We start from the raw sequence: 20,889 nt of genomic DNA, 5'->3' as shown, positions 1-20,889 counted from the left end.
GTAATCTCTCCGGCCTCGGGCCGGGGAAGAGGAAGGAGAGGGCGCGCCCGAAGTCCCCTTCCGCGTCCTCGCTCATGCCGGCTCCTCCGACACGCGCAACGACGAACGGCGACGGCGAAATAGAGGGGCGGCAACAATGGAGTGGAGGCGATGGGACAACGAGAGGAGGAGAGAGGGAGGGCGCCTGGGCTTTAAAGGGCGGCAATGTCGGTTTGGAAACCGACTTTGGACGGTCAAGGCGCGAGCTGGCGCTCCGGCTAGCGGCCAAATCGGCGACAGAGCGGAGGGAGGATGACGCCGGCGGGAGGAAAAAGGGGAAAAGGAGGGAGAGATTCGGCCCATCGACCCCGGGGAGGCAAAATAGACTTTTGCGGAGGAATTGATTTGGGAAGGATTTGGATTCGGGATTGAACTCGACGATAGATCGGGATTTGAGATCTGAGATGGCACGGACACTAGACAACAAGCAAAGAAACAAATTTCGTAATTAGGGTTTTTAAGAGATAATTTTCCCGCTAGGCGCCACGACGGAACGGGCGCTACACCCTTCCACGGAGGGGTAGGTATAGACGGCGCATGTGGTATCCCCTTGAACTATAAAAGGAGGACCTCGCCCACTGAAAAAAGAGACGACTCTCAGACAACTTGAGCTCAGGAGGAAGAACAGCTGGGTTTCCCTTAGAGCCCAAAACATCTTGTAAAAGTTAACCATAATCCGACCTTTAGTCTTTTGATTAGAGTAGAGGTCACGAGAGAGCAGAGGCACATGAGTAAGATATTACGCTCGATAGCGGCCCGAACCTGTATAATCCCTTGTCTTTCACAGATACTAGTTAGCGATCTAGCGGCTAGACTGCAAGTGAAAGTGCGCTCTTGATCATCGTGCCATCTTCCCCGGCCGAACTCACAAGGAGGGTCTCACGACCACCCGCTAGAGAGGATCTCTCCTCGACAAGTGCCGTGACAATGAATTTGCCACTATCACTAATGTGTGGCAAACTCCTTGTCGGTGAAAACCACGTGCTCACTAAATTCAAACATCCCAAAAGAACCATATCTAAGCAAAATAACGACAAAATTTTTTTTGGGTAAGATCTGATAAATATGTAAGAAATTAATTCATATAGTTAAAGGGATTGGAAAATGCCAATATGTATATTCTTCAAAGGATGAGCGTGCACACCATAACTTTTTTTTTAACCGTTGCAATGCAGGCAATTTGCTAGTTAAAATAAATCAGCTTAAACATAAAACATCCATACAGACATACACACACAGCTCTGCATAGCAATATAGCATATGAGGCCATGAGGGTGAATTCATCGTCGTCATCGGTCATCCCCGGAGGCTGAACACGCTGACCGGCTCGGTGGTCTCGACGTAGGCGAAGGTCCGGAGATCCCGGCGGTAACAAGCGCCGAACGAGCCCACCACCTTCCCCGGCCGCCGCTCGTTGATCCTCACCGCGCTGCACTGCAGCCGCCGCCTCCCGTCGTCGCTCAGCCGGTGCGCGTACAAGAACCCCCGGATGCTACAGTGCGTCGACGTCGTCAGGACGTGCTCGCCGTGGGCGAAGTGCGGCCACGCCAGCTGCTGCTCCACGCCGTGCACCCGCACGCTGTACCGCCGGCTCCACCGCCGCTCGCCGCCGCCGCCTCCTCCTCCTTCGAGCACCCACACGTCGGTGTCGGTGCTCGTCGCCATGCTGACGCTGACGGCGACGCCGAGCCTGCCGCGCACGTCCGTCAGCTTGCAGGTGCAGCCCGGCCCCGCCGTGCGCGCCGGGAGCAGCGGCGTGACGGCGGCGACGCGCTCGTCGTCGCCGAGGTCCAGCGACATGACCCTCTCGGTGTCCCTGGTGATCCAGTACGTGGAGCCGTCTACGCTGACGACGCCGCAGCTGCCGCGGCGGCTCGATCCGCCGGCGGGCATCGGCACGTCTCGCCACGACGTCGACGCGTCCTCCTCCGCCCCGAGCGTGAGCACGCGCACCGCGTCGAACGTCTCGGTCCGTCTGTCCTGGATGGGGAAGTGCACGATCTTGTACCTCCCCGTCGTCGGGTGGTAGCCGAAGGCGTACGCCGCGTGCGTCGGCTGGTAGAAGGGTGGCTCCTCGCCGCGCGGACACGGCGGCGGCGGGACGCCGGCGCCGTCCACCCTCTCGCCGGTGAACGGGTTCACCAGGGCGAAGCCCCTGGACCACTCGCACAGGAATACCAGCCCGTTGCACGTGCCGACGATGTCGACGCCGCGGCAGTTGGGCAGCAGCTGCCGGCGCCGCCCCTCCGGCAGGTCGTCGAACACGTGCGCGACGGCGTGGACCAGGACGAGCGCCTTGGCGCGGCTCCGCATCTCCGGCGTGCGGTCGTCGACGAGGTCGCGCCAGTGCCGGCACACGAGGCGGCACCGCCGCCGCGAGCTCGGCGGGAGGCGCACCAGGATCTCCACGACGGCGTCCGAGGGGATGTGCCCGATGCCTGCGGCCGCCATTGCGCGCCGTGCGGCTGAGGCTTCGCTGCTGCGTTACACTGGAATTGTGAAATCATCCGGTTTATTTGTAAGTTATAAACGTGTGGTTGGATTTCAACGATTACTTCTCTACTTGGTATTCAAGTTTGCTAGGATCCCATGAATCCGCCACACAAATCTCGGTTATTAACAGCAGCTAATTTCTTCAGACCCTGTCAGGTTATTGTTTTAAGGAAAAAGTCCGAATTACACCACTGAACTACAAAACCCGAGATGTAAAACCAGGCAGATAACCCTCTAATTCGATCCATAATAGTTTTGGTACAGCGAGACAATCCAATCAACATAAAAAAATAGAAAATTCGGAGAGCACATATGTCAAAGAGGCCTTCTTCCTCAATCCCTTCTCTTCTTCTATCTTCCCTGACGTGCCTGAAATGTGTGTCGACGGTCAGCCCGTCGAGCTCGCCAGCCAGGACGCCTCCTCATCCTCGATACAACAACCGCACTATCGCTTTCCCGCCACATGTACTCGCCCGACCACATCTCCCCCGTCAACCTTTAGGCTATTGGCTCCAATTTCCCCCAAATTATTATGTAACACCCAAATCTTTGTCAAAGTTTGGCATCCGCCGATGAGGCGCACCATGGCCTCGGGAGTCCAAGACTGAATTAGAGTGCGATGTTGTCCTCGTGTGAGCGCATGGAGGATGGCTGCGAGCGAGCTCATTTGTGAGGAAGTCATTGCTTGGGACCTCATCACCGAAGGGGGAGGGGAGGAATGGAAAGGGGGCAAGGAGATTGCGGGATCGATGAGGAGGCAGTCCAAGCGAAGGAGATCTAGCATGTGGAGGTGATCGAGGCGATGGCCTTAGTGTGGACACCAGAGGGAGGCGGGGCCGACCAGTGCGTTGCGGGCTGTGTGCGTAGAGGGCCACCGTGTGGTTGTCCTGCTGCGGTAGGTGGCCCAAAGGAATAGGGGAGCTTGTCTAGGAGGAGGCATGTGGAGGTGACGGTCAGCGGCGTGCTTGCTGTGTAGATTTCAAACGTGACAACAGACGATGTGCGATTCAACCATGGTAGGGAGAACATAGGGGCTAGGGAGAAGGGCTATATGAAATATGGGCCCTTTATTTTCATTTTTTTAGTGCTGATTAGGCTACCACGCATGCGCCACTTAACCACTCCAAATTTTGTTAGGGGTGTTATTCGTCCGATTTAAAGAGTTTGAGGGTGTCAAATATCCAATTTTATGTGTAGGGTGTAATTTGTACCATCATGATAGTTTAGGAAGGTCATTATTCGGACTTTTTTCTTGTTTAAACTAGATGAAAACCTGTAATTTTTGCAAACCAACCTGTATTTTTTTCAAACCAGGCCAAGTCATTGCTTCATTAAACTGGATGAAACCTCTATTCTATGAGTGTTACTAAAAAAGTGCATGAAAAAAAATACTAAACGTGAAGATATAACTAGTGGATTCGTTTCGGTGGTTTTTTTTATATATATTACATAATGGATAAAACGACCTTTACTTATAAGGAATACAAGCCTACATCCCTATTAAACTATTAAACCTAATATAAAGCATATTCTCATACTTTCTGGTTTGTGAGTTAGCACTCAGTACCAATGAGCCAACTCCTAAATAATTGTGAGAAATTATTTGGGAGAAATAGGTAGGTGGCTCAGCTACGTGGTTTTATACAAATATACTATTATGCAAAGGCTCGTCACATAATAGAAGTAGTAGTAGTAGTAACAAACTGGATTATTTAGTTGCTTAGTAGGTGAAATTGTATAAAAGTTTCAATTGATACTTATATAAGCTCTCTCTCTAAAATAGAAAAAACATATAAAAGAATTAACAAACTATAGTTCTTTAAGCAGGTTAAATGGTACTCCCTCCATCCCCAAAGGTTACACCTATTTCACATTTTAGTTTTTCCAAATAAGTTATTTTTATTTGTAGTCTTTATGCATTCAAGACTTAAATAAAGAGATAAATTAAATGTTTGATTAGAACTCAAGGAGTCATCTAAATACTCATTGGTTGCATGCTTCCATTCACTCCTTGATTTTGTAACATCTAAGATGATTTAATTTTTTCTTGGTCTGGTGACACAGTATCCCTTCTTGTTCGGACATACCGAAAGTACTCCGGTAGACAATCCGTCACTTAAAACGATTGGTTCGCCGTTTTCTTCGCCTGGCAACCGGGCGCTTGGGGTGAGGACTTGGGAGGTCATTGAACATGGAGGTTAGCATTTGCCCTAGAGATGTCGTCTTACCTGCATAAACAAAAAATTGTCCACATCACTATATCACACAAACCAAGAAGAACTGATAACAGATGGAAAATAAAGCACATCTAAATTAGGTGAGAAGGGTGAATATCTCATCCCTCATGTTTATTTAACAACTCTCATTTTATGCTTTTCTTCCTAAACTCTGTCTCATAAACTTATTCTTGTAACTTTCTTACAGGACAATCCGCCTACCACTGTCAATTAATGTTTCTAATATGTAATCCTTCCGACTCTATAATTCTTCGACCTTTTTCAAAATAAAGTTAAGATCAAACAATTAAAACTTTAACTATTAATACTTTTTAAATATTTAACTTGAAGACACTAGAACAGGACATGCACACTAGTCTTAAAAAGCATTACAATAAAGTTAAACATTTAGTTTTTTTAAAAAATATATATATTATAATAAAGGAAAAATTTGCTACGTGACACTTAAAAAATGTGTAATTAGTTGTGGGACACCGCAAAGATGTGAATTTGTTGGATGACACTTCAAAAGTGTGGTAATTTGCTACAGTACACTGGAAGCATGAAATATAATATCCACACAATTGATAAGAGAGAAACACACAAAGTGACAGTTTTGCCCTTATTATCTTACCCCACTCATGGTGGGTGGGTGAGAGGGTAGGGTAAGATAATAAGGGTAAAACTGTCATTTTGTATAGTTTGTTTCCCATCAATTGTGTGGATATTATATTTTAATGCTTTCAGTGTCCTGCAGCAAATTACCACACTTTTAAAGTGTCCTCCAGCAAATTCACATCTTTGCGGTGTCCTACAGCTAATTACACATTTTTTGAGTGTCCCGTAGCAAATTTTGCCTATAATAAAAACCCACAGTAAAATACATGTTTGAATATTATGTTGTTGTCTAAAACGTAAAAACTTATAGAACCAAAGAGACATAGGTCATACCTGTAGCCATCTCCTCATCGTTATTAACCACACTTCCAATCTTAGATCCACCATTGCATTGGTATACGTTCAATGGCTCCGTAGTCTCGATGTAGGAGAAGGCCCGAATATTACTTGCATGACCACACGTGAACATGGGTTCATGGTAAGGCCAGTGCTCGTGTATCTGCGCTACACTGCACTGTGGCCTTGTCGCACTGCTCACGCACCGATGCACATACAAGGATCCATGGCGATGGGCCAAGATATGTTCGCCCTGGGTAAAGTGTGGCCCTACAACTTGTTGCACCTCCATGCACAGTCGCGTAGTCAAGTAGAACCGGCAATACCACCTCTCCAAGCTTTCACATCCATCACGCTCCAGTAACCACATCTCCTGCTCCAACGTATGTAATGAAACATAGGTTAAAATAGAAAAAAAAGTTGGTTATATATATATATATATACTCCCTTCATCCATAAAAGAGTGTTTTTTTTAGCCTTTGAATATATCCAACAGAAAATATATTTTTAGCTATGGGATTCATTAAATCTCTTAATATTTTTCTTTTTGTTTTAGCCATCCAATGATCCAACCATTGTTACTCCCTTCTCCTCCTTTTTTCCCCTCTCGTTTTCTTTCCACATTAATGGATGGTATAGTACTCCCTCCATTTTCTTTGCACTATTGTTACTCCCTCCGTTTCATATTACATGGATGGTATAGGAAAAAAGTCAAACGACTTATAATATGAAACGGAGGGAGTAGGTTTTTATCCTCTTTCTTCATATGCCTTTAACTTTCTAAAACAACAGTCTTTTTGAATGGAGGGAGTACATGCATGAGTGATTTGGTATACATGAGCCGGGGAATTATGAGTATTTAAGGATATAGTTTGGTCAAAGTTATTAATGTTGGAAGGGAATCTTGTCCATGCATCAATATTTTGGTCCCAAAATAAATTCATATTCTAACCATCTCACGCATACCAATAATATAAAATAAAAAGACTACAATATATTTATTTATCATATGATCATATCCCAATGCAAAAGTCTCACACTTTCTCTATTTTCAACGCAATTATTTCTCATTTTCTCTACTCTCAATACATTTATCTTCTCCTTCCACAAACACCAATACAATAACTGTTTAAAAATAAACTTATTTTGGGATAAATAAGAGGGGATAAAAATGATCTTAGACCCTATTTAGTTCGTGAAAAGAAAATTTTTGGGTGTCACATCGGATGTTTGATCGGATTTCGGAAGTGGTTTTCAGGCACGAATAGAAAAACTAATATCATAACACACCTAGAAACCGCGAGACAAGCTTTTGAGCCTAATTAAGCCGTCATTAGCACATGTGAGTTACTGTAGCACTTATGGCTAATCATGGACTAATTAGGCTCAAAAGATTCATCTCGCAACAATTATGACTAATCATGTATTACTTAGGCTCAAAAGATTCATCTCGCGATTTCTATACAAACTATATAATTATTAGTTTTTATTTTTATCTATATTTAATGCTCAATATAAGTGTCCAAAAATTCGATGTGATGTTTTTGGAAAAAAAAGATTTGGAAACTAAACCAGACCTTATTTTAAAATGAAGAGAAGTAATTTATGATAGGAGAGAGAGTAATATACATACATCGATTTCGGTGTTGTTTTGATAGTCGTGATGGATACGGTTGCCCACGCACAGCCTCCCACGCGCCTTCCTCAAGCAACCGGCGTTCAAGTTCTTGGCCGCCACCGGCAGCGACGTGATCGTCGCGACACGCTCATCCGTGAGGTCAAACGACATGAGCCTGTCGCCGCCGCCGTGGTTGATCCAGTACGTGGCTTGGCCGTCGCTGACGACGCCGGCCGGCAGCCAGCAGCTCGATCCGGCGGGCGCCGCCACCCTCCGCCACGACGGCGACGGCGCGCCGTCCACGAGCGTGAGCACCTCCACCGCCTCCAGCCGCCCGTCGCTGACGGCGAGGTGCACGATCTTGTACCTCTCCGTCGCCTCGTGGTACGTGAAGCTGAACGCCTCGCCGTACGGGACGTGGCCGTACGGCTCCTGGCGCCTGAGCCGGTGGCCCGGCGGCCCGGCGACGTCCAGCGTCTCGCCGGTGACCGGGTTGAGCAGCGCGATGTCGCCGGTGACCCCCTCGTCGTACAGGCAGAGCAGGCCGTTGCAGCTGCCGATCATCCTCAGGCGGGAGTAGATGGCCGGAAGACTCGGGTCGGCGGCGGCGTCCCATAGCTTCCGGTAGCACCCTTCGTCGTCCTCCTCCAGGCCGTCGATGGCGTACGCGGCGGTGGCTGGACCGGGGCGATGGTAGACGAAGGCGAGCGTCTTCGCGTGGCCCCGCCACACCGGCGCGCGGGAGTTGATGACGTTGCGCCAGCGCCGGCAGACGAGGCGGAGGCGGCGGCGCGCGCTCGGCGCGACGCGCCGCAGGATCTCCACGAAGGCATCCGTGTGCAGGTCCCCGATACTGGTCTCCTGCTCCTCCATCTCGTCGACGCCTTCGCCCTTGGGTGATTTGCAGTGGGAAAAATCACGTACTTAATTATGCCTGGATCATCTGGGGGGTCAGGAGGATACCTATGCGTATGGATCTAGGATCCCCAATAAACGGGGTTGAGAAGAGTGAAAAAACGACTCTCGACCCTTGTTCTGGATGTGTAGTAACGATGACGGTTACATGGAACGAAAAGCTCGTAGTACGTTGCAACGTGTGTGAGGTCTTTATTTAGGATTCAATATTTGAATACCCGTGAGTACGAAAAGATCTTACTAGCAAAAATACCCAGTAGATTGCAACAGGAAAAGATTATTAGGACTCAATATTTGGATATGGGTTATTTGAGAAAACATAAAAGTTTAGGGATTCAACAAAAATATCTATTAATGTATTTTTCCGTGCACATATGAGGCAAAAATAATCATAAAGTGCAACACAAGCTAAAAGAGATCGTTGCAACTATATGAATTTTGAAATCACGAGGAAAATAAAACTAAGGTTGAAAAAAAAGGGTTGTGCCACTTGGGTTCTCACCATGTCAGTATAAAATATGGATAGTCTCGGAAGATATCGTGCAAGTATCATTTTCGATTGGTTCCAGTTGATACTCGTTGGTATTAAACCTAATACCTCATCAGGTATCAGTATCAGATCTGAAACCCGTCGGCACCAACTGCTAACCATAGGTACCAGCCGATACCCATCGGTAACAAACTGATACCCTCGGTACCAAATCCCCTTTTCTGGCGAACTCTGAGCATCGGTCACCGAGAAGGTACTTAGCAAGTGGTTGTGGTGTTTGTTGTTTCTTTTCCTGGTTATAACCTCCCAGGGTTATAATCATATAATTTTCTCTGGCTATATCAATATGAAACTTCACAGTCTCATGTTAGTCGTTTTTTTAAAAAAAACAAAGAATACTTTGATAAAAAAAACCACAAAAAATAGAAACCAGAGCATGGGCTGCTTTATCCACCGTGAGTGTTGCTAAGCTAGGATGAATCTTCGACAAAGAAGAATTTTGAATTTATACGCGAGAAATGAAACTTTAGATTGGAGCGAAACTCTAAGATAAATAGATCGGTAAATAGTTTTTCTTAATTATATCATATTATATATTGTTGCTACATTGTTGAATTTATAATATGTGCGAAATTACCACTATTAATTGCTCATTCAGATCCCCGACGATAGAACGTGAAAAATAAATTCAAAATTAGTGGAAAAAATTGAAATGGCATGAAATCATCATAGGCGAGTAACAATTATGTTTGTTAGCTACATGTGAAAATCATCTTTATAGGCAAGCCACACAAAGCAACCGTATTAGAAGATTCATTTTTCACAGGCAGCTAGCTTGTTCGTCACATATGTACTCCGGTTATCCGGTATGATTCGCCTCCTCCTCGGTGCAAGATCAGGGAGGCGGGGTTCCAGAAACGGTTCGATTCAGAGTTTGTATATGTTTATCTCATGGTGAGTAAAGCCGTGTACGTTAACACAATGAGTAACAAGCCGATTGATTCAAGTTTATAGAAAAAATAGTAACATTTTCGACCCAAGACAAATTTATTATGAAAATATATTCAATTATTGATTTGATGAAACTAATTTAGTATTATAAATATTACTATATTTGTCTATAAACTTAGTCAAATTTAGAGTAGTTTAATTTTAACTAAAGTGAAAACGTCTTATAGAGTGAGTACTATTTAGATGCATGCAGATGGTTAATTTGGTTACACATGCAGCCTTTGTCGTTTTGACAGATCGTGGATATTCAACTGCTCCGTGGTCTCGACGTAGGAGAATGTCTGTACACAACGTACCCGTCGACAGCGAGGCGTCTGTGGTGACTTCGTCAATCTCAAGATATGCCGGCCCAGTCTTCCGGAGGTGCTCATAGGGGTAGGGTGTGCGTGTGTGCGTTCATAGGGGTGAGTTTGCGCACGTTGTGAGCGCCTGCGTTTGTACTGTGTTTCTAAAAAAAACCTCCTGCACGGATCGATGCACACCACGCTGCACTGGCACTGCGCCCTCCTCGCGCCGCCGCCGCTTACGCACCACGGGGGCGAGTCCCCGAATAGCTTGGTCACGACGTGCTCGCCGTGGCCATGGCCATGGCCAAAGCGTAGCCCCACGAGATCATGCGGCCCCACCCGGCGAGGCACTCTGAACCGGCGGCGCCATCGCCATCTCGTCTTCTTCCTGCCGCCGCCGCGCTCCAGCACCCACATCTCAAGCCCACACCAGCCGGAGGCGTACGCGACGATCCCCACCATCCCGCCGCCGCCGCTCACCTCCTTCAGGCAGTTGACGGCGAGCCAGTCCGGCGCCGGCGACGGTAGTGGCGTGGCGCGTCCGAATCGCTCGTCCGTAAGGTCGAACGACATGAGCATGTTCGTGTCCTTGGAGATCAGTACGTGGCGCCGCCGACGTTGGCGATGCCTGAGTAGAGGCTACAGCTCGTTCCGGCGGGGGCCGGCACGTTCCGCCATGAAGCGGCGCCCTCCCCGATGGTGAGCACCTGCGCGCGCGGCTAGGGAGATAGGGAGGCGGCGGAGGTGCACGATCTTGTACTGCCCCGTCTTCTCCTGGTACACGAAGCTGAGCGCCGCGGGGTCCAGCCTGTTGCCTGCAGGCCCGCGGATGTGCAGCGGCGTCTCGCCGGTGACCGGGTTGAGCACGACGATGTCGCCGGCGAGCTCTTCGTACAGGCAGAGCAGGCCATTGAGTGTGCCGACCATCCTGAACCTGAAGCGGCGGTCCGGGCCGGTTTGCGGCGGCGGCGGCGGCGCTGCTGCTGCTCCATAGCTCCCTGCAGCGGCGCCCTTCAACCAGGTCGTCGTCGTCGTCCAGGACGTACGCGGCGGCGCCGGCCGGGCGGCTGACGTAGACTAGCGTCTTGGCGCGGCTCCGCCGCTCTGGCGTGCGGTCGTCGACGACGTCGCGCCAGTGACGGCAGACGAGGCGGAGACGCCGCCGCGCGCTCGCCGGGATGCGCACAAGGATTTCCTCCAATGCGTCGGCGGGTAACTCCCCGAAACCGGCCGCCTCCTCCTCCTCCTCCATCGATCGCGGTTGCGTGCAGCTTCCCCATCCCCAACGCCCGCGGTGGTGCGCCCCTCTGTGCGTCGGCGGCATTGCAATTTTTTTTTTTGGTGATTTCCGAGTTAACAAATCGCGTAGATATAGAGGGACGTGGTCGAATTCGAATGCAACAGGGTCGGATAGTTTCCTATTTGGACATGCATGCAACGGCCAGCCCATGCTTCATATGGAATGAGTACATATGCCGTCGTATTTTTCATGTAAAAATAGTAATGTAAGTATCAAAAATTACATATAAGTTTTATATGATTTTAATATATTTATAAGGTATCCAAAATTACATATGTAATTTTAATGTATTTACATTGTATAAAAAATCATGTTGTAAATTTAAATTTTACATTGGGAAAATAAAAAAGCAAAAGGGTGCAAGGAGGACGAGAAGAAAAACGAATTCTACTAATTAAGTAGATGGTTCATAACTAATCACAATACGTAACTTGATTAGAGGTAGTTTGTTACGCACGTACTACACGAATCTCAACGGAGCATCTATGTCCTTAAAAAATGATTATGATTAGGAACAAAATATGTCATCACAAGTTTAGCAAATCCGATGGAATAAACACGGATTGAAACCCACAGACTGAAATCACAGGTATATTGCTATTGTTATATACACACATTTACATACCACATCAATAAGAAATTTAGCACAGTTGGTGATGGTTCTACTGTTCTTATATCACTTGAAAAATGGAAACAGACACTTCAACAGAGAAAACGATCGAACTCTGCTCTCGATACGCTATTTATAAATCTCGAGTGGTTCTGAAGTCTCCATGTAGGCGAAGGTACTGATCCCGGTGTGGTCAGCGACGCCGTAGTTCATGATCTCCACTCCCGGCTTCTTCTTCCATATCTTCACCATGCTGCACTGCGAGCTCCTCTTGTCGCTCACCTTGTGCTTGTGCAGGTTATACTCCTTGAACACCTGCGCCACTGTTAGGACATTCTCCCCGTGTGCAAACAGCGGCCACATCACGTGCTGCTTGGGCGTTTCTAGCATTATGTTGTATCTGCGAGTCCACCGTTGATCTCTTGTGCTCTCCATCCACCACACCTGATCAAGGAAAATATATGCAACAACAACTTCAGTTCATAAATTTTTATAGCTAATGTAATTAAACGAGTATTTTTGCTTGAATTCTTGTGGATTTTGAACTAGTTTAGTTCCAAATTAACGAGTGCTGGTAAGTTTGATGTGGATATATATATACCTCCACCCTTTTAGTTGGCTTCTCCGTCTCTTCCACGGTGACCGCGACGCAGAGCCTCCCGCGCATCTCCGTCAGGCGGTAGCTGCACCTGCACCCGCGCCCCGGCGTCTCCGGCGACCACTTGACGGGCGCGACGCGGTTGTCCTTGAGATCGAGCGACATGATCGCCGCCGGCGTCCCGGCGGTGATCCAGTACGCCACGCCGTCGACGCAGGCGACCCCTCCCGGCTGGAAACGGCCGCTGGCGCCTGGGGTAGGCACGCTCCGCCACGACGGCGGCGCGCCGCGCCCGCCGCGGCCGAGGGTGTACACCTGCACGGCGTCGAACGTGCCGGACTTGTTGAAGTAGCACGGGACGTGCACGACGGCGTACCGCAGCGTCGCCGGGTGGAACGCGAACCCGTACGCCTCGTGCGTGCGCGCGTCCGGGAAGCACGGCAGGAGCCCCGCCTGGCGCGGCGGCGGCGGCGGCACGGACAGCGACTCGCGCGTCGCCGGGTTGGCCACCGTGACGGCGCCCGTGCCGCCGTCCAGGACGCAGATGAGGCCGTTGCGGGTGCCGATCACGTCGACGGAGCAGGAGCTGGTCCACACGCGCCTGTGCCGGCCCCGCGCCTCGTCGACGACGTAGGCCGACGCCTCGTTGTCGAGGCCCTTGACGAATGTGAGCATCTTGGTCCGGACGTCGCGCTCCGGCGTGCGCTTGTCGATGGTGTCGCGCCACCGCCGGCACACGAGCCGGCAAAGCCGCCGGGAGCTCGTCGGGAGCTGCGACAGGATGTCCACCAGAACGTCCGTCGGAAAATCGACGACGCCCACGTTCTCCATTGCCGGGGCTTTCCTCGGCGGCATCGTTGTCCTTACCATGATGCGTTCGAGCTACCGCTGCACGTTGAAGCTGGTGGTTTCTTTCCGCTCTTTTATGGGCTCATGCGGTCCGAGTTCTACTTCTATTCGGACTTGCGGACCAATGTTACCGATTCGGACCGCTAGCAAGCAAATATACTTGGGCTTTAATGGTCTGGGCCTTAAAGGATAACTTTGGGCCGATCAAGCGAGTATAAGTCGATTTTTTTTTTATTTTTAACTTTTTAAAAAAATAATTTTAAAAAATCCGTTTCAAAAATTTGCAAATCTAGAGGCCTACGCCTTTCTAACAAAGAGGATTAAGGGATCTAAATATAAATTTTCCAGGATAACTTATTAATCCTATGATTTTGTGGATTAAAAATAATATTAAGTCAAATGAAATCAAACTTTATATAAAAATGATAAAGCTCGAGGAGATATACAACATTGTACTCCCTCCATTTCAAAATAAGTGCAGCCGTGTAGTTCATCTAATTTGGGACGGAGGAAGTAATTATTAATTTTTCATTTAAGATTGTTTAGATGTCCAAATATTTGTTACAAAATATAAACCTACTTTAACAAAATCTCACATATTCATCTCAAACAACGTTGGATGAAAATAAACTTTATATGAAAGTTATAGATCTCATCGAGGCCTAAAACTTTGTGGTTTATCCGTTCAAAATCATTTAGATTGTCAAATAAGCATTACTATTTTTTTAAACAATTAAAACCGACGAAAATGATTTGAATACAAATAAAAAATTAACATTTTGGTCCCTTAACACTCTTTGGAGGGGCGAGTTTAAAAAAAATCCTAGCGTGAGGTGTCTGGATTCGTAAATTTTAGGAAAAAAATACTTTTTAAAATATTTTAATAAAAATATAAAATAAAAAAATCGTATAAGTCGATTTAAATCGGCCCTAACAATTTGAGTATCCGAATTGATCCGCAAAACGCAAACTGAAATTGTTCACGAGCTATTTCTTATTAGGCCTGGAAGACAACAAATCTGCTCCAATCTCCACACAAAATTTTAAACCGGCCTACCAAAATATATAGAGAATATTCTTCAGTAGGCCTACCATAGCTTGGGCGATTTGGCCTGCTTCTTGGAGATAATAAGAGCCTATGTTCGCCATAGGATCTCTCAACCTCAGCCCATTAAACTTTGGACCTTGCAGATTGGTTCACGGCGAATTTCCACGAAGAAAGAAGTCCACTTTACTTCAACTATGTTTCAGGTTTCATTCTAATCCTAATAAAACTAGATATTAAAGTCTCTTGGCAATATTAAGAACAGTTTCGGCTCACGTGACGTCAAAGTGACTTGTTGGCTTGATATTCATCCCATGTGATGCCTACATGATAGTAGAAGCAAAAAAATATAGAAAACAATAATAACACCAATAGGACCCGTATGTCAGTGGCGTCCCATGTGTCCGTGGATATATAGTTTTTATTTTAATAAGTAAAAAAAATCTCCCATCTTCTCTCCCCTAGAAGAGAAAAAAATTGTGAACCAAGTAGTACTATCGTCATGTATCATGTATGTCATGAAACCATGGTTATATATACGTATGCTTTCGAAAGAGAGGTGGCCCCATATCAAAATATGCCATAGGGAAGGGCGGAAGGCTATTGGAAGATCTAGAATACAGTGTTGTCCTTAGTTAAGTTTGGATGATTAGATTTGGATTCGACCTTTGTGTGGGAGAAATTAAATGTATCTTCGTTTGTTTCTTCCATTGTACTTACTCGACAACGAAAATTTTCCATTCTACCAGACAAGAAAAGGCTTTGTTTGCCCATGGTTACCAACCGAAACATTCTCTCAACTCTTAAGCCTATTAATATGTCCCAAAAAGACAACTCCTAACTATATGTCTAAATTTAGATTTATAGTTAGAATTAGGTATATTTAGAAATAGGCATTTTTTGACGGGTACGGTATGCTGTAACATAAAAAAAAAAGTCAAGAGAGCCCCACACTGATCCACGTGCAGGGACGGATTCAACATGGGTGCAAGGGGACTTACTCAAGTCCCCCCTATACCCACCGAACCCATGGATAACCCCATGGTCCCTCCTTTATTTTTTTTTCTATGTTGATAAGAAAAAAAATATTAAAGATCTCTTAATAATATTTTAGCATAGTTTAATACTAAGATGATGTGTTTATACCGATGTACTCGGTATATTGAGTCCTCCAATTACTTGTTCCTGGATCCAATCCGCCCGTCTACGTGCTCGGCCTTCTGTTCCTCGCGCTACAGTGTCATCGGTGACACCAGGCACGGCGAAACGCCGAGCTGTCCGCCCCGGACGCTGCTCCAGCCTCCAGCTATCGGACGCACCAGGCAGCCCACACGTAGCTCGCCACGCGGCGGGCGGTGGCACTCCACCCAGGCACCCAGCCCCACCACTCCGTGCCAGTTCATCGCCCGCGCACCTGCGCGCGCGGCTGCACCCGCACCACGCCGTACGTCCCCCGCGGCGTCCGCGCGCGCTCCCCGATGCAGGTGCAGGCATCACGCGCGGTGCGGCGCGACGCGGCCGACGTCCGCCAGCCGCTCACGGCCCACAAGTTTTTTCACAGCCGCAGCGCAGCGGGATCCATCCACCGAGGGCTAGTGGCGCACGAGACGCGCACATCGCTGTACCGCCTGGGCGGTGTCACGCTCACGCGCGCCCACGCCCACGCCGGCTTCACGTGACTTCGTCCGTATGCTACTGCAGTATAGGAGGAGGAGGAGGAGGAGGAGTTGTATAGCGTCGCGTCTGTTTCTCGGTTGGCGCCTTGTGGCTCCAGCATGGCTGCTTTCGTGTCTTGGCTCCATCTGCCATTCGCACCAAAAATTTTGGTTTCTTACTTTCTATGCACGAACGAAAATTCTTTGGTTTCTAGTAGCTACTTCACTTCTAAAGAATTTGGGGATCCGATGTTTCCGTGCCCACACGCCTTTATCATCGTGGCGTAGCATGTCAGGATGTGTGGGGGCGCAACCGGCGCTTGCTCAAAATGCCCTCGTGTTGAAATGCGTTATGCTTTATCTGGAGCTTTTGTCTCTGGACCGTACAGATCTTACCGACGATTTGCAACACTGGAATCCCGCCTTAATCTCCACACAATCCACGCGCGATAGAGGTTGCTGCTACCTTTTGCAGTTGGCATGCACACGAGTCACCATGGTTCTCGAGCCACCGAAGCGAAGGAGCCACCACGCAAGCACACGCACACGTAACGGAGTCTTGACTCCACCCGTACACGTACGTCCCCGCGGCCCCGTCTCGTCCCGTCCCAAGCGTTTGCGAGCAGCCAAAGGGTGGAAGCGTGGCCGCGAAGAAAGCGCGGCAAAGCAAAGCCGGCAAATGCGAGAGCAGCGTCCAGCGTGAGCTCCCCGCGACGGGAACGTGAAATCATTCATACGTGTCCCCGGGCTCCCAAGTGTCGCGCGCCGGGGCGCCGCGCGCATGGCCCCCTCGCGTGCTGCCGACGCCGGCCACTTACTACTTACTACTCCCTCCGTCTTAAAAAAAAAAAACCCTAAGTCTTCGTGTCCAACTTTGACTGTTAGTCTTATATGAAATTTTTTTATAATTCGTATTTTTATTGTTGTTAGATGATAAAACATGATTAATATTTTATACATGACTTGTCTTTTTAATTTTTTTTATAAATTTTTCAAATAAAACGGACGGTTAAACGTTGGACACGAAAATCAGGGTTTGTCTTTTTTTTTTTTTTTACGGAGGGCCGTAGCCCAGCGCCACCACCAAACCTGCAGCGGCAGCCAGGCATCCCGCGCCGTCCCATCGGCGGATCGGCCACGCATCCGCGTCCGCGTGGGCTCCTGCACCGCACAGGCCGGCGCACACCGCGTGCGCCGTAGCGGCGCCGCGCGGAAGGCGGTTTGGTGGGTTTGCCGCGCGCGCGCCTGCGCGGTCGCGGCGGCCGTCCCACCGGATCGATCGGTGCACGCACCATGTACTGGCCATGTCACGGCGTGGTCGCAGACTCGCAGTACTCCTCAGTCCTCCCTGTGTCATATTCATCCAAAGTTAACGATCCGTACATAGCCAGGGTGCGTGCTGATGAAAAGATATAGGAATTCGCGTTTGATTGTTGGAGGGTACAAATGTGTAGATTAAATGAGTTATTTTAAAAAGTTGTAAAATACTTCCCCCATGTTAAAATGTGAACATTTTTTAGTTTGATACGGGTATTAAAAAGTAGTGATAATAATTAGAGAAAATGTGTGATTGGTTGAGAAGAAAAAGAAGATAAAAGATAATGGCTGTGATTGGTTGAGATGAGGAAGTAGGTGGAGAAATAATTTTATTTGAAACAATGTATTGTGCTAGAAATAACTATGGACTTGTTCGGACTTGTGCATCCATTTAGTTTCCTACCAAACTAGATCTAGTAAATAAATAAGAAATCCTGCTAAAACTTGGCAATATTGGCTATAATCTAAACAAGCACTACATTTTGAACTGGAGGTAGCACCGATGAAGAAACCCCTCTCACTTGGTTGACAACCAATGAACCCTTATGTACCTTCGAACCTCTTCAGGACCCTCGAATCGAAATTCAGACGACTTTCTTCTCTATAAAAGAAGCATTTTCAAGATTTTCGCTGAAGTCATCTTGTAGCTTAAGTTTATTGGCATCTTGACATCTCACTTTTTTGCGCTTAAGATTTTATCGATATATACCTTTAAAAGCTTGGAAGCGTGACATGCTAACCCAAAATCCATTTGCGAAAAAGAATAAGCTTGGAAAACAGGACTAGATCAATACATAAGAGGTGAATTTACACGGTCCGATAGAATTAAGTACAATATGAATATATAATTGTGGCAGCTTTAAAGAGTACTCCTATACTTGTAATTTGGACTATCGCGATAAATAGTATTACGAAGTGCGACCAACTAAAAGTTAGACCCAAATAACACCTGTGTACAGTAGATGCATATGCAGACAGGCCAATCAGTACTGTGTAGGAAAAGAAATATAGAACTACAGCTAAAAATTGATTAACTAAACGAAATATCTCATTGAGGTGGGGATAAATGATGCGCTTAATTTATGCAATGATTAGTGGATTATCCTATGTTGTTTTGGATGAAGCAGGCTATTTTATTGAGGTCCTTCATAAAAACCACAAATAAATTCGCATAAAACAATGATAATATAACGTCCACTAGGGGCACCTAATTTGATACAATGAATTGACCCTGCCCATGCATTATCGATTAGCGCCTCCACATGTGCCCATACCAGCAAATCTCTGAACAAAATCTTGCTTAACGAATAAATAATCAGTCGCGGCGGCCATTTATCGTAGTGAGCTGGTCTTCTTTGCCCAACCGTTTGGAACAAATTTAAGAAATACCAAAACAAATCCTAACTATATTACTATATATGTTCTTCTTGCAAAATAATGTCGAAGATAGTCCGTTTGGAACGTCCATATACGAGTTAGTACGTTAAGTTGTTTTTGAAGTTTGCATGAAACAATTTGGTTACCTTGCTCTTGCTAGAGATAGAAAAATCAGGTGCATTAATTGAGCCGCTACATCTCAAAATAAACAAATAAATTTAGAGTAGTTATAATTGTTAGAGTAGCTTGATTGCTTGAAGATTGTTGTGCCTCCTTTTGCATGTGACTATACAATACTATCTATTAACAATTACACTGGATCGGCACTAGTTCATGTTTTTAAGTATCTGCCCAACGCCGAGCACAAGCACAAACCTTAATTAATCAGGTTTGTACATTTAAATCATGCAAACATATTCGCGATGTCGGAGGTTTCAACCGCAAGAACGGCCGCCCCCCTTGTCGCCAAGCAAAGTTTAGCAGAGTTAACATTTGCAAGTGACACTTTTATATTGCCACTTTCACATGCAAACCTTGATTAGTTGTTAGATAACCTCCTCTACGCAGCTTAATTGGAAGTGCCCCGCACGTATCGCATACAAAACGGACCCGGTATATTTAGGTCTTTGACTCTTTGTTCTTTTCTAATTCTAGATTTTCAATTTTTGTTTGCACATTTTCAAAGCTTCCAAACGGTGTGTTTAATGTAAAAATGTCTACATAAATTTTTTAATAATTTTTAAAACCATCTTTTCAATTTTACAGTAGTTAACTTATTTGGTTTATACTCTCGAATCGATTTCACGAAAATCAAATTATCTATTAATCCATCAATTTTAGCTAGTGGCGAACCCATAACGAAAATTACCGAGGTCCTTATGCTCATAAAACTTATGTAGAAGCCTTCTTAGGTGTCCAATCTAATTTGGTTGGGGTGTCCCATATGGTATAAATACGTAGCTTATAACTGTAAAGAAAATTTTTACCGGTGTCTAAGGACCCTGTTGGCCCTTACTAGGTACGTCTCTGATTTTAGCTATCTCGGGCTTAATCCCAATAAATTGGCTTAATCCGTTCAAATTAACCCAAATTAGCTACAACTACTTAATGTCAACATCACAACAGGATTGATAACATGGAACCAAACTCCGCGTTCCACAGATTTTTCTACCCTGCATATCACATCAAGCCAAACAAATGATGCTTAGCTAGTCTTGTTCAACCAGGATTGGGGGTTTGAACGAGCCTGTGATGGAAAACGGCGGACAGGTGGCGCCATCCTGGCACAAGAGACGCGCGACGTGGCGAGCATCCGACGGCGCATGCACGGCCTGGGGTCCCGTCCTACTCGCGTGACAAAAGCCAGCGCCCCACCCCCACCCCATTGACGGTCGCCGTGTGCAACCTGTAGCCATCAATCGCCGTCGTCCGCCCGTCTCATCGACGCAACACACACAAGAGGGCAGAGACTGGTTGGTTGGTGCGTGCGTGCGTCGCAGGCGCAGGCGCAGGAGAAGCTTCCATGTAGTGGTCGATCGTGATGATTCAGCGTGACGGTCATGTCCGGGTACTCGTCGGTTTTTTTTTTCTCTGGACAAAAGCTGGAAATAATGCGCCCAGCTGATCGAGGATCACAAGTGTTCGGATTCGTATCTGGAAACTGGAACTCACTGCTTGCACATATTGGCTGTGTTTAGTTCAGCACAAAGTTTAGATTTTAGTTGAAATTGAAAATGATGTGACTGAAAAGTTATGGGTGTATAACAGGTTAATGTGGTGAAAAAAGACTAAAGTTTGGATCCAAACTTTGAATCTAAACAGCCGTTTTATGCATGATTCATATATGTTTGGGGGGGGGGGGGTTTGATGGGATATGGCATCATCTTTGCGACAGGTCATTGTTGCTGTTTTTTTAAGCAAAAAGGTAGGGTACGGTAAAACAGGACAAATTTTACCATTTATATATGTAATTTAATGTTTATCGGAATTTGGTAAAGAGGGATAAACGTATGCTTACTTACTTCCCGTGTCCTATGTATAAAAAACTTAATTCTAAAGATGAATTTAGACATGATTGTGTTCTATGCCACAGGTTAGAGATAAATTTTTACCACA

The 20,889-nt window shown here is 46.7% G+C and overlaps 3 protein-coding genes across 3 annotated transcripts; all 3 read right to left on the bottom strand.

Annotated features, from left to right (window-relative positions):
• Positions 1–1,161: 1,161 nt before the first annotated feature.
• LOC107275528 (F-box protein At3g07870) lies at positions 1,162–2,490 on the bottom strand. Its single transcript, XM_015793840.2, has one exon. It carries the CDS (start codon positions 2,488–2,490, stop codon positions 1,336–1,338), a length of 1,155 nt encoding a protein of 384 aa, XP_015649326.1. The 3' UTR covers positions 1,162–1,335.
• Positions 2,491–4,222: 1,732 nt separating this feature from the next.
• On the bottom strand, positions 4,223–8,378 carry LOC4345914 (F-box protein At3g07870). Its single transcript, XM_015794178.3, has 3 exons — positions 7,336–8,378; positions 5,700–6,075; positions 4,223–4,760 (listed from the first exon to the last, which is right to left on the bottom strand). Exons 1-3 carry the CDS (start codon positions 8,191–8,193, stop codon positions 4,645–4,647), a joined length of 1,350 nt encoding a protein of 449 aa, XP_015649664.1. The 5' UTR covers positions 8,194–8,378; the 3' UTR covers positions 4,223–4,644.
• A 3,684-nt stretch (positions 8,379–12,062) lies between these two features.
• Positions 12,063–13,386, bottom strand: LOC107275568 (putative F-box protein At1g32420). The gene is made up of 2 exons (XM_015793839.1): positions 12,535–13,386; positions 12,063–12,377 (listed from the first exon to the last, which is right to left on the bottom strand). The coding sequence occupies exons 1-2, from the start codon at positions 13,384–13,386 to the stop codon at positions 12,063–12,065; spliced, it is 1,167 nt and encodes a 388-aa protein (XP_015649325.1).
• Between the last annotated feature and the right edge of the window lie 7,503 nt (positions 13,387–20,889).

The sequence above is a fragment of the Oryza sativa genome, chromosome 8 (genome assembly GCF_034140825.1).
Source record: "Oryza sativa Japonica Group chromosome 8, ASM3414082v1".
Lineage (NCBI taxonomy): Eukaryota > Viridiplantae > Streptophyta > Magnoliopsida > Poales > Poaceae > Oryza > Oryza sativa.
This window is presented reverse-complemented; position numbering and strand designations above follow the sequence as displayed.